Source organism: Oncorhynchus kisutch, linkage group LG18, assembly GCF_002021735.2.
Source record: "Oncorhynchus kisutch isolate 150728-3 linkage group LG18, Okis_V2, whole genome shotgun sequence".
NCBI classification, from domain to species: domain Eukaryota; kingdom Metazoa; phylum Chordata; class Actinopteri; order Salmoniformes; family Salmonidae; genus Oncorhynchus; species Oncorhynchus kisutch.
The window spans coordinates 14,227,486-14,242,037 of NC_034191.2; the positions used below are offsets into that span (position 1 = coordinate 14,227,486).

At 44.9% G+C, this 14,552-nt stretch overlaps 1 protein-coding gene across 4 annotated transcripts in view; it reads left to right on the forward strand.

Moving 5' to 3' along the window:
• Positions 1–14,552, forward strand: part of gria4a (glutamate receptor, ionotropic, AMPA 4a) — a 147,340-nt gene that overhangs the window by 117,589 nt on the left and 15,199 nt on the right. For all 4 annotated transcript variants that reach the window (XM_031795713.1, XM_031795716.1, XM_031795715.1 and 1 more), the window contains exons 14-15: positions 12,432–12,630; positions 14,203–14,450. In XM_031795713.1, the coding sequence (XP_031651573.1) occupies positions 12,432–12,630; positions 14,203–14,450 (447 nt within the window). The remainder of the gene's footprint in view (positions 1–12,431; positions 12,631–14,202; positions 14,451–14,552) is intronic.

The following is a 14,552-nucleotide window of genomic DNA, read 5'->3' on the forward strand; positions in this document are numbered from 1 at the left end:
CTCTGTCAACCATGGTTACCTGCAAGGAAACACGTGCCGTCATCATTGCTTTGCACAAAAAGGGCTTCACAGGCAAGGATATTGCTGCCAGTAAGATTGCACCTAAATCAACCATTTATCGGATCATCAAGAACTTCAAGGAGAGCGGTTCAATTGTTGTGAAGAAGGCTTCGGGGTGCCCATGAAAGTCCAGCAAGTGCCCGGACCATCTCGCTAAGTTGATTCAGCTGCTGGATCGGGGCACCACCAGTACAGAGCTTGCTCAGGAATGGCAGCAGGCAGGTTTGAGTGCATCTGCAAGCACAGTGAGGCAAAGACTTTTGGAGGATGGCCTGGTGTCAAGAAGGGCAGCAAAGAAGTCACTTCACTCCAGGAAAAACATCAGGGACAGACTGATATTCTGCAAAAGGTATCGGGATTGGACAGCTGAGGAGTGGGGTAAAGTCATTTTCTCTGATGAATCCCCTTTCCAATTATTTGCGGAATCCGGGAAAAAGCTTGTCAAGCTTGACAAGGTGAGCGCTACCATCAGTCCTGTGTCATGCCAACAGTAAAGCATCCTGAGACCATTCGTGCGTGGGGTTGTTTCTCAGTCAAGGGAGTGGGCTCACTCACCATTTTGCCTAAGAAAACATCCATGAATAAAGAACAGTACCAACACATCCTCAAAGAGCAGCTTCACCCAACCATCCAGGAACAGTTTGGTGATGAACAATGCCTTGATGGAGCACCTTGCAATAAGGCAAAAGTGATAACTAAGTAGCTCGGGGAACAAAACATCGATATTTTGGGTCCATGGCCAGGGAACTTCCCAGACCTTAATCCCATTGAGAACTTGTGGTCAATCCATGCTTCTTCACCTGCATTGCATGCTGTTTGGGGTTTTAGGCTGGGTTTCTGTACAGCACTTTGAGATATCAGCTGATGTAAATCAATTTGATTTTGATTTGAATCCTCAAGGGGCGGGTGGACAAACAAAAACCCACAAATTCTGACAAACTCCAAGCATTGATTATGCAAGAATGGGCTGCCATCAGTCAGGATGTGGCCCAGAAGTTAATTGACAGCATACCAGGGCGGATTGCAGAGGTCTCGAAAAATAAGCAAATATTGACTCTGCATCAACTTCATGTAATTGTCAATAAAAGCCTTTGACACTTATGAAATGCTTGTAATTATACTTCAGTATTCCATAGTAACATCTGACAAAAATATCTAAAGACACTGAAGCAGCAAACTTTGTGAAATTATATATTTGTGTCATTCTCAAAACTTTTGGCCACGACTGTACATCCCGCCCCAGGCCGACACCAAAAATGCTCTCAAAGATCTTTTTTTATTTTTTTTATTTTTTTTTATTTCACCTTTATTTAACCAGGTAGGCTAGTTGAGAACACCTTTATTTAACCAGGTAGGCTAGTTGAGAACACCTTTATTTAACCAGGTAGGCTAGTTGAGAACACCTTTATTTAACCAGGTAGGCTAGTTGAGAACACCTTTATTTAACCAGGTAGGCTAGTTGAGAACACCTTTATTTAACCAGGTAGGCTAGTTGAGAACACCTTTATTTAACCAGGTAGGCTAGTTGAGAACACCTTTATTTAACCAGGTAGGCTAGTTGAGAACACCTTTATTTAACCAGGTAGGCTAGTTGAGAACAAGTTCTCATTTGCAACTGCGACCTGGCCAAGATAAAGCATAGCAGTGTGAGCATACAACAAAGAGTTACACATGGAGTAAACAATTAACAAGTCAATAACACAGTAGAAAACAAAGGGGGGTCTATATACAATGTACAATGTGTGCAAAAGGCATGAGGTAGGCAAATAATTACAATTTTGCAGATTAACACTGGAGTGATAAAAGATCAGATGGTCATGTACAGGTAGAGATATTGGTGTGCAGAAGAGCAGAAAAGTAAATAAATAAAAACAGTATGGGGATGAGGTAGGTGAAAAGGGTGGGCTATTTACCAATAGACTATGTACAGCTGCAGCGATCGGTTAGCTGCTCAGATAGCTGATGTTTGAAGTTGGTGAGGGAGATAAAAGTCTCCAACTTCAGCGATTTTTGCAATTCGTTCCAGTCACAGGCAGCAGAGTACTGGAACGAAAGGCGGCCAAATGAGGTGTTGGCTTTAGGGATGATCAGTGAGATACACTGACATTGGACATTGAACAAATTGGGGGCCGTATTACCGGAGGCAGCTTTCATTGTTGTAGAGGACTTTAACAAAAGTAATTTGAGGTCCGTGTTCCCGATTACTATCAACACATTGACTGTCCAACTCGCTGAAATTCTAAACTTGACCACTGTTAAAAACCTTTTCTACAAGGATATAAGGCCCTCTCCCGTCCTCCTGTCGGCAAATATGACCACGAAGTTCCAGTGGTCAGGTCTGTACGATGCTGGTCTGATCAATCAGAATTCATGCTCCAAGACTGTTTGATCACGTGGACTGAAATATGCTACGGGGCACCTCTGGGGATAACATCAATGAATATGCCAACTCAGTCAACAGATTTATCAAAAAATACATAGATTATGTAATACTGATGGTGTCTTAAAAAAAATACCCAAATCAAAACCTCTGAATTGATGGCAGCTTTGTCGCTTATAAAGATGGCAAGAAGACCGGGGACAATTGTATGGTTAAACACTACAAATGCGACCTGCGCAGATCGATCAAGATGGCGAGACACAAGTATAGGAACAAAGTGTAGGGGCAATTCAACGGGTCAGACATGAGGCAATCATGGAATACAATAAGAAAGCCAGTCAAGTCGCGGAAACCAACGCCACCCTATTGGACAAGCTAAACTCCTTTTTCTCCAGATTCAAGCATAACCTGTCATGCCCTGGCCATAGAGAGGCTTTTATTCTCTATTTTGGTTAGGCCAGTGTGTGACTAGGGTGGGCATTCTAGTTTCTTTATTGCTATGTTTTCTGTTTCTATGTTTTGGCTGGGTATGGTTCTCAATCAAGGACAGCTGTCTATCGTTGTCTCTGATTGGGAATCATACTTAGGCAGCCTTTTTTGCCACCTTGGTTGTGGGTAGTTGACTTTGTTAGTGGCCTGTATAGCCCTAGTAAGCTTCATGTTCGTTTTTGTTGTTTCTTGTTTTTGTTGGCGACATTCATAATCAAAATAAATGTATGCTCACCACGCTGCACCTTGGTCCGGTCATTTCCCTGACGACGATCGTGACAGAACTACCCACCACAAATGGACCAAGCGGCGTGGCGGGGAGGAGCAGCGTTTTCTGGAGGAATGGACATGGGAGGAGATATTAGAAGGCAAGGGACCCTGGGAAAAGGCTGGAGAGTATCGGCGTCAAAGGGAGGAGATAGAGGCGGCGAAAGCAGAGCGGCGACAATAAGAGGAGTTGTCACAGCAGGACACACGAGGAGATTGGCTGAGTCCGGTTGGAGACCCGAGCCAACTCCTCGTGCTTACCGTAGGGAGCGTGGTACTGGTCAGGCACCCTGTTATGCGGTGGAGTGCACGGTGTCTCCAGTGCGCGTTCACAGCCCGCTGCGCTAGATTCCAGCTCCCCGCATTGGACGGGCTAGAGTGGGCATCCAGTGGGGACTGATGGTGCCGGCTCAGCGCGCCTAGCCTCCAGTGATGATCCATGGCACGAAGCCTCCAGTGATGATCCATGGCCCGGAGCCTGCGGCGAGGGTCCATGGCACGGAGCCTCCGGACAGGGGACCGTCGCCAGAGGCTCCGTGCCATGGATCCTCGCCGCAGGCTTCGTACATTGAATCATCAACGGAGGCTTCGTGCCATGGATCATCACCGGAGGCTTCGTGCCATGGATCATCACTGGAGGCTTCGTGACATGGATCATCACCGGAGGCTTCGTGACATGGATCATCAGCGACGGTCTCCAGTCCAGAGCCTCCAGCGACGATCCCCAGTCCGGAGCTGCCAGCGAGGGTCCCCAGTCCGGGGCCTGCAGCGAGGTTCCCCAGTCCGGGGCCTGCAGCGAGAAGATCCCCTGAGCTGCTTCCGGTCTCCACAGAGGACATATGGAAGTCATTCAAATGTGTTAACCCACGCAGGGCTGCCGCGACAGACGGCATTCCTAGCTGTACCCTCAATGCATGTGCAGACCAGATAGCTGTTGTGTTTTCGTACACTTTCAATCTCTCTCTAGCTCAAGCTGTTATCCCTTTGATACACTAGTGCCCTCTAAGCTCATCACAAAGTTCACGACCCTGGGACCGAATTCCTCCCTATGCAACTGTGTCCTGGACTTCCTGATGGGCCACCTCAGGTGGTGAATAGGCAATATTAACACAAAGGCCCAACAGGGGTGCATCCTCAGTCCCCTCCTGTACTCCCTGTATACCCAGGACTGTGAGGCCTCACACAGTTCCAACTCCATCATCAAGTTCACTGATGATACGACAGGCAGGTTGGGCATGCCCCCATTTTCAAGTTCCTCAGCGTACACATGATGAAATGATCAAACCACATAGACACCATGGTGAAGAAGGCATGGAAGCGACTCAAAATTCAGCCTGTCCCAGAGGGCCCTCACAGTGTTCTACAGGAGCACCATCAAGAGCATACTGTCGTGCTGAATCACGGCTTGGTATGGCAACTCCGCAGGGCTCTGCAGAACGTAGTATGCTCAGCAGCAGGCACCATTGGGTGCTCACTGCCTGCACCCCAGGACACCTACAACACCAGGTGTCGCAGGAAGGCCAAGAAGATCATCAGGGACACCAGCCACCCGAGCCTCGGCCTCCTCCCTTCATCTCTTTCTCTATCTTTTAATGTATGGTTGTTGGATCCATTAGTGTCGGTTGATTCATGCACTGTTTACTCACAGACATGTTATTACCTCCTAAAGAACATCCATTTACTGGCCTTATAATCTGTCATAGCCTGTAATAACGTGTCATAGCCTGCTGTAAGCTATCAAAGCCTGTAATAACGTGTCATAGCCTGCTGTAAGCTATCATAGCCTGTAATAATGTGCCATAGCTGCTGTAAGCTATCAAAGCCAAGGCAAAGACACCAGAACGATGAGGGCTAGAAGACAGCAGGAGAGTGTTATGGGAACGTTAGTCATGGACAACATCCCAGTCCTCTCTATTGATTGCTTCATGAAATAGTTATGTGTTTGTGCGTGTGTGTGTGTGTTTGTGTGTGTGTGTTGGTGTGTGTGTGAGTCTGTGTGAAAACGATAGTAGTACTCCTGCAAATGGAGCTTTCTAGTCGTTCTAGGTAATTGTGCTGTTCATTTCTATGTGGGGAGTTATGTATCTGGTTGGTTTTAACGCTCTCTGCTGAATGATACACTATTTAGAAAGGAGTTAAAAGAGCATCAAGCACTAAGGCATGATAGATTATTAGAACACATTAAACTATGTCTAATCAGAACACAATACGCTCACACACACACATAGAGTACTTAGCTATAAGGACAACCCCTTCACATCCAACACATCACTGTTCTCCCTGGACAGAGAGAGTGAATCTAGACCACCTAGTTTGTTTGTTTGTTTGTTTGTGTTTGTGTTTGTGTTTGTGTGTGTGTGTGTGTGTGTGTGTGTGTGTGTGTGTGTGTGTGTGTGTGTGTGTGTGTGTGTGTGTGTGTGTGTGTGTGTGTGTGTGAGACAGCATGTCATTAATCTCTCACCCAGAGGATAGGAAGGCAATCTACTGCCTATCACTGATGATACATGGCCTATAATAGAATGACTCGCCTATTGCATACCAATCACACGCGCACACACACACGCGCACACACATGCACGCAAAACACACACACACACACTGGGCATTGTCCATCTACCACTAACACATCCAAGGCCAGACATGCTATATTCCCACATCTTCCTTCTCTTCCTTCCTTCCTTCCTTCCTTCCTTCCTTCCTTCCTTCCTTCCTTCCTTCCTTCCTTCCTTCCTTCCTTCCTTCCTTCCTTCCTTCCTTCCTTCCTTCCTTCCTTCCTTCCTTCCTTCCTTCCTTCCTTCCTTCCTTCCTTCCTTCCTTCCTACTTACCTCTCTCTTCTCTCCTCCCACATATTGTTCACACAGTCTCTCTATCATATTCGATGAGCATTCTGTCCCATCTTGTTTAGCCCTTGGCTGATCAGTTCACATGCCCCTGCTGTCCACATTAGAAACCCTGTGTGCTTCCCTGCTGTCCACCATCAGAAACCCTGTGTGCCTCCCTGCTGTCCCCTGTCAGAAATCCTGTGTGCCTCCCTGCTGTCCCCCATCAGAAACCCTGTGTGCCTCCCTGCTGTCCCACATTAGAAACCCTGTGTGCCTCCCTGCTGTCCCCCATTAGAAACCCTGTTTGCCTCCCTGCTGTCCCCCATCAGAAACCCTGTTTGCCTCCCTGCTGTCCCACATTATAAACCCTGTGTGCCTCCCTGCTGTCCACCATCAGAAACCCTGTGTGCCTCCCTGTTGTCCCCATCAGAATCCATGTGTGTCTCCCTGCTGTCCCCCATTAGAAACCCTGTGTGCCTCCCTGCTGTCCCCCATTAGAAACCCTGTGTGCCTCCCTGCTGTCCCCCATCAGAAACCCTGTGTGCCTCCCTGCTGTCCCCCATTAGAAACCCTGTGTGCCTCCCTGCTGTCCCCCATCAGAAACCCTGTGTGCCTCCCTGCTGTCCACCATCAGAAACCCTGTGTGCCTCCCTGCTGTCCCCCATCAGAAACCTTGTGTGCCTCCAGTACGAGGCTGTGGTTTAAAGACTTCAACGATGGTTCAAATGGTTCGACCATGGATCAGACCACAGATTTCACAGATGCGCATTTTAGGGTGCTCTGATTTCAGCGTGACAACTTCACCTAAATAGATGAGCTCTTAGTTGAATTGAATAGAATCCACCTCCCCCTCTCTATGTCTCTCTCTGTGTCACTCTCGCTGTCTCCGTCTCTCTCTCTGTCCCCCCACTCTATGTCCCTCTCTCTCTCTCTCTGTCCCCCCACTCTATGTCTCTCTCTCTCTCTCTCTCTCTCTCTGTCCCCCCACTCTATGTCTCTCTATGTCTCTCTCTCTCCCTCTTTGCGAGAGGAGTCATAGGTTATGTAAATAGTGCTTGAAGATGAGGTTTTGTGTTTACTGTTTTCAGGAAATGGAGCAAGTTTCAGAAATTGTGTTTTAGCAATTGAGAAAAACTGTAACAACCACCAAAGGGATATACATTGATCAGCTGCTTCCAATATGTCTGCCTAGAGGCTGCAAGAGCAATATGGTTCTTACATGTATGTACAATGTGTGTTCTCTGTTTCTCTGTCTACATCTTCAGTTCAACTGTCTTGTCTGTGGTTACCAATCTATCCAAACAGGTTAGTTCAACTGTCTTGTCTCTAGTTACCAATCTATCCAAACAGGTTAGTTCAACTGTCTTGTCTGTGGTTACCAATCTATCCAAACAGGTTAGTTCAACTGTCTTGTCTCTAGTTACCAATCTATCCAAACAGGTTAGTTCAACTGTCTTGTCTGTGGTTACCAATCTATCCAAACAGGTAAGTTCAACTGTCTTGTTTGTAGTTACCAATCTATCCAAACAGGTAAGTTCAACTGTCTTGTCTCTAGTTACCAATCTATCCAAACAGGTAAGTTCAACTGTCTTGTTTGTAGTTACCAATCTATCCAAACAGGTAAGTTCAACTGTCTTGTCTCTAGTTACCAATCTATCTAAACAGGTAAGTTCAACTGTCTTGTCTGTGGTTACCAATCTATCCAAACAGGTTAGTTCAACTGTCTTGTCTCTAGTTACCAATCTATCCAAACAGGTAAGTTCAACTGTCTTGTCTCTAGTTACCAATCTATCTAAACAGGTTAGTTCAACTGTCTTGTCTGTGGTTACCAATCTATCCAAACAGGTAAGTTCAACTGTCTTGCCTGTGGTTACCAATCTATCCAAACAGGTTAGTTCAACTGTCTTGTCTGTGGTTACCAATCTATCCAAACAGGTTAGTTCAACTGTCTTGTCTCTAGTTACCAATCTATCCAAACAGGTTAGTTCAACTGTCTTGTCTGTGGTTACCAATCTATCCAAACAGGTTAGTTCAACTGTCTTGTCTGTGGTTACTAATCTATCCAAACAGGTTAGTTCAACTGTCTTGTCTGTGGTTACTGTTACAGGTTTTGGTTTTTCCATTTATGTTTTGAGGTTGTATAGCACTTTAGCACATAGGGTGAACCGATTGGTATCATCTTGTTAGTCAGCATGCGTTACAGCTGGCCTGGTTGCCATCTTGTTATCGGGAAGGTGCTGGCCCAGGTGCTATTTTAGAGTGGCTGGCCCAGTGCTCCAGTTGTCTTCAGAGATGTGGAGGGTTAACACCTGAAGTTGTCTCTCCCTATTTTCATTTCTAGACAAACAATCCTTTATCGGATCTTCCCTGTTTTCATTTCTAGACAAACAATCCTTTATCGGATCTTACCTGTTTTCATTTCTAGACAGACAATCCTTTATCGGATCTTCCCTGTTTTCATTTCTAGACAAACAATCCTTTATCGGATCTTCCCTGTTTTCATTTCTAGACAAACAATCCTTTATCGGATCTTACCTGTTTTCATTTCTAGACAAACAATCCTTTATCGGATCTTCCCTGTTTTCATTTCTAGACAAACAATCCTTTATCGGATCTTCCCTGTTTTCATTTCTAGACAAACAATCCTTTATCGGATCTTACCTGTTTTCATTTCTAGACAAACAATCCTTTATCGGATCTTACCTGTTTTCATTTCTAGACAAACAATCCTTTATCGGATCTTCCCTGTTTTCATTTTGCTCCACTTTTTGGGGTTTGCTTCCTGTCTTTAAGTTTGATGTGGGTTTTTCTTTTGTTTGTCTCTTCTTGGGCAAATTTAGTGAGCTCTCATGATGGGTGTCTTTTAGGTTCCAGTTGTTGTTGCTAGTCAACTTTCATTGGACACCCCCATGAGTGTCTTTCAGAACCCTTCCTGAATCACCATCCTTTTTATTTTGGTTGTTGGTCAGTGACTCTTTGTTTGTTCCCTTTCTTTTTGAGCGACATATTTGGTTTCTTGCATTGGAACGTAACATTACCAATTTCCCCAAATTTTCCCAAACAATTTTTACCAATTTTCCCAAACTGGTTAGTTAAACTGTCCTGTCTATTGTTACCAAAACGTTCAAACAGGGCAAATGCAGACAATACACAACCGTGTGTGCTATCAAAGGTACAAGGCCCTTGAAAACCAATGCACAGCCAGGCCAATAATGGTCATAACACACACTCTCACTTTTCGTGTTGCTGTAATGCAACAAAGGTTCAAGTGGAAAGGAATGACTATTGCCACAGGTTTGCAGAAGGGTATTACATGGAAACGGAGAGGGATTTGTTGCATTTGAAAGAAACACTTGTTGTTGTTTCCTGCTCTCTGTTTGAAGAGAAAGGCCCACACCTCTCCCTATCACTGGGGATCCTGGGTAATCTCCTTCACCTTTAAAGAATAGTCAAAGCTTCCCTCTCCTTTTACTGTCTCTCTCACAATTCAAATCAATTCAATTCAAGGGGCTTTATTGGCATGGGAAACATATGTTAACATTGCCAAAGCAAGTGAAATAGATCAAAATTAACAGTAAACATTACACTCACAGAAGTTCCAAAAGAATAAAGGCATTACAAATGTCATATTATGTATATATACAGTGTTGTAACGATGTAAAAATGGTTAAAGTACAAAAGGGAAAATAAATAAACATAAATATGGGTTGTATTTACAATGGTGTTTGTTCTTCACTGGTTGCCCTTTTCTTGTGGCAACAGGTCACAAATATAGCTGCTGTGATAGCACACTGTGGTATTTCACCCAATAGATATGGGAGTTTTGTTTTCAAATTCTTTGTGGATCTGTGTAATCTGAGAGAAAAATGTGTATCTAATACGGTCATACATTTGGCAGGAGGTTAGGAAGTGCAGCTTAGTTTCCACCTCATTTTGTGGGCAGTGTGCACATAGCCTGTCTTCTCTTGAGAGCCAGGTCTGCCTACGGCGGCCTTTTCTCAATATGCTCACCTAGTATGTACATAGTCAAAGCTATGTACAGACAGGATAGTTTTGCAGAATTCTGCATGTAGAGTCTCAATTTGGTGTTTGTCCCATTATGTGAATTCTTGGTTGGTGAGCGGACCTCAGACCTCACAACCATATAGGACAATGGGTCCTATAAATGATTCAAGTATTTTTGGTATGTTGCATTTTATGTTCCCTTTGATGGCATAGAAAGCCCTTCTTGCCTTGTCTCTCAGATTGTTCACAGCTTTGTGGAAGTTACCAGTGGCGCTGATGTTTAGGCCAAGGTATGTATAGTTTTTTGTGTGCTCTAGGGCAACAGTGTCTAGATGGAATTCGTATTTGTGGTCCTGGTGACTGAACCTTTTTTGGAACATCATTATTTTGGTCTTACTGAGATTTACTGTCAGGGCCCAGGTCTGTCAGCTGCTGTAGGCCCTCCTTGGTTGGTGACAGAAGCACCAGATCATTAGCAAACAGTAGTCATTTGACTTCAGATTCTAGTAGGGTGAGGCCTTGTGCTGTAGACTGATATATACAGTTGAAGTCGGAAGTTTACATACATTTAGGTTGGAGTCATAAAATCTCGTTTTTCAACCACTCCACAAATTTCTTGTTAACAAACTATAGTTTTGGCAAGTCGGTTAGGACATCTACTTTGTGCATGACACAAGTAATTTTTCCAACAAATGTTTACAGACAGATTATTATCACTTAAAATTCACTGTATCATAATTCCATTGGGTCAGAAGTTTACATACGTTAAGTTGACTGTGCCTTTAAACAGCTTGGAAAATTCCAGAAAATGTCATGGCTTTAGAAGCTTCTGATAGGCTAATTGACATAATTTGAGTCAATTGGAGGTGTACCTGTGGATGTATGTCAAGGCCTACCTTCAAACTCAGTGCCTCTTTGCTTGACATCATGGGAAAATCAAAAGAAATCAGCCAAGACCTCAGAAAAACCTCCACAAGTCTTGTTCATCCTTGGGAGCAATTTCCAAATGCCTGAAGGTACCACGTTCATCTGTACAAACAATAGTATGCAAGTATAAACACCATGGGACCACGCAGCCGTCATACCACTCAGGAAGGAGACGCGTTCTGTCTGCTAGAGATTAATGTACTTTGGTGCGAAAAGTCTATCTGTCTATCCTCTCCTCCAGCAGCCTGATCCTCTCCTCCAGCAGCCTGACCCTCTCCTCCAGCAGCCTGATCCTCTCCTCTAGTGCTCTGTTCTTCTCCTGCTCATGCTTTTTATCATGCTGAGGTTGTCTCACCACAGTCCAAAGTGCAGATGTGTCTCTCTCCACCTCCAGCTCTCTGGGTCTGGTTAAGATGTTGTTGTGCTGGACTGTTGTCTGGGTGGATGGTCTGTATGGAAGATGAGGTTGCTGATGTTCCCATTTTTATAATAGTCTGCAAAAAGTGTCTCTTGATTTTCCATAAGGAGCTTCATTTTGTAATCTTTTCTCGTCTTATTATTCTTTACACACTGTATTTTAATTACCTCTGAACAGCAGGAGGCAGCTTCTAAGGCCTCTCCATTTGGTTGGAGTAGACTGTGCGACGGTCCTGCCATTGTTGGGCTAAAGGGCTTTGACACCTCTCACTTGACACGTCAATGCTAATTGAAGCTGTATCAAGTTTGGCAGCCTTCATTTAGCATTCAGTCCTTATAAAGTAACGTCATGTATTTTTCTTCTTGGCTTTTGGAAATAAAATATAGCTTCAGACTAAACATTACTCACTCAGTTCCAGGTTGGATGGTATTTTCAGGTTTCTGTTGTTTTCCAGAGAATTTACTGTATAGCTTTGGTAGTTGTAAACCTTCCAGGTGATTCCGTAATTCCATCCAAAATCAGGTTGTAGGTTTGGAGTTTTGATTTGAAGTGAAGGTTGTGTTGTAGAGGGTAGCATCCCTGACAAAAAAAACAAGTTTATCTAACTCTAAATCTATATTTTTTTAAGAACATGCTGAAAAATGCAGGAGCTCATCTGCTCTCTCTCTCTATCTCTCTCTTGCTCTCTCCTTCTCTCCCTCAAATTGAACAAACGGAGAGATTGTTAGGGGAAATTAAAGCACTCATGCTTTGTTATCTTTTGTTCTGGTGATGGTTGAATTGATGTTGAACTGATGTTAAAAACTGATGTTGAATTGACGTTAAGTTGATGTTGAACCGATGTTAATAAATTGATGTTGAATTGGTTTGAAGGTTGATTGCTTTGACTGTGTTGCTGCTCTCACTGTGGTGCCAATGAAGCAAAGCATATTTCAACTCTGGAGTTCAACTTCGATAACCTTAATTGCCTGTTTCTCTGTTTACTACACATTTCTCCTACCTCTTCTCCTTCATCCCATCTTTATTTTCCTCCTCTCCTCTCTCCTTTCCCCCCTGTCTCAGGTCTCTGTCGGGGCGTATAGTGGGTGGCGTGTGGTGGTTCTTCACTCTCATCATCATCTCGTCGTACACGGCCAACCTGGCTGCCTTCCTCACAGTGGAGAGGATGGTGTCGCCCATAGAGAGTGCTGAGGATCTGGCCAAGCAGACGGAGATCGCCTACGGAACACTGGACTCAGGCTCCACCAAGGAGTTCTTCAGGGTGAGTACACACACACACACACACACACACACACACACACACACACACACACACACACACACACACACACACAGACAAGCTTGAACACACACACACACAGACAAGCTTGAACACACACACACACACACACACAGACACACACACACAGACAAGCTTGAACACACACACACTCACAGACACACACAGACAAGCTTGAACACACACACACACACACACACTTGCTCGCATAAGTGTGTGTATGTGGATAGTTGGGGCCTGGCAGTAGCAGACAGTGTGTGCATCTGTGTGCAGCGTTAGTATCATTAACATAACGAGCTGGAATCTGTGGAGGGTGAAGAAGCTATTTACTCTGAGAGGGATTTACCACCATTCATTTAGTGTGTGTGCGTGTGTGTGTGCATATGCGTTTGTGAGTGTGTGAGTGAGTATATATTTTCCCCCACTGATTTCTCAAATCAGGAAGGTAAGTTTATGATTGTCACTACATTGAAAATATGGCATTGTTTGTCCTGGCAGACAGAGAAAGACAGAGGGATAGATACAGAGAAGGAGAAAGAAAAAAAGAGGGAGGGAGGGAGGGTAATGGGGGGGAGAGGCTCGCTGGTCCTGACGGAGGTGACTGACATTATTATGGGATAGGTGTCCGTCACGCCCCAGCAAATACGGGCCAGGCACGCACGCACTCTCACACGCACGCACACACTCACGCACTCTCACATGCACGCACACACGCACGCACTCTCACATACACGCACGCACACATGCACGCACTCTCACACGCACGCACACACGCACGCACTCTCACACACACACACACACACACACACACACACACACACACACACACACACACACACACACACACACACACACACACACACACACACACACACACACACACACACACATCTCTACTCCAGACTGTGGCCCATTGGCTAAGGCTGAGGCTTATGGTGTCCTAAAGGAGACAGGGAATAACACTTCATAACGGAGAGAGAGAACAAAGACAGGATAAAAACAAGGGAGTAACAAGACGGTTTGTTCCCCAGCTTGTTAATTTCATTCCTCACAACACCCATTACACACACTCACTCACACACACACACACACACACACACACACACACACACACACACACACACACACACACACACACACACACACACACACACACACACACACACACTGCAGCACACCAAGGTCAAGCATAAAGGTGTGTGTGTATAACAGGGTCTGTTTAGAGACAGAGACAGTAGCACCAGTTGATACAGCTATAACACACTCATAGACAGACTCACGTCCTACAATAACACACTATCCACTAGCAGTTGGGTTCCTGCTTTTTCTCATTTCCACACTGCTTAGATCATTTCCATTCTTTCACTACATTCTAATGAATGCCCTGTGAAGAGCATCTGCAGACGACTGTACATATTTCAGGACCAGTGATCATTGCAGCTGTGAGGACATGTACCAATAATTCAGCTTTACACATAAGATGAATGGATGAATGGATGGATTAATAACTAACCCTAACGTTTAACCTCTTCTCTTTACCCTTCCTTCTCTCAGAGGTCAAAGATTGCGGTATATGAGAAGATGTGGTCCTATATGAAGTCTGCTGAGCCCTCTGTCTTCGCTAAGACCACAGCGGAGGGCGTGGCTCGCGTCCGCAAGTCCAAAGGGAAGTATGCTTTCCTCCTGGAGTCGACCATGAATGAGTACACGGAACAACGCAAGCCCTGCGACACCATGAAGGTTGGAGGCAACCTGGACTCCAAGGGATATGGCATCGCCACACCTAAAGGCTCACAGCTAAGGTGGGTGGAGTAGTATAACTGTTGTTATGGTATTCCACCTACCCTGGTGTGCCTTTTATATGGATCACTTAGTAGTGTCTTAGTCTGGTCTATGTCTGTTGC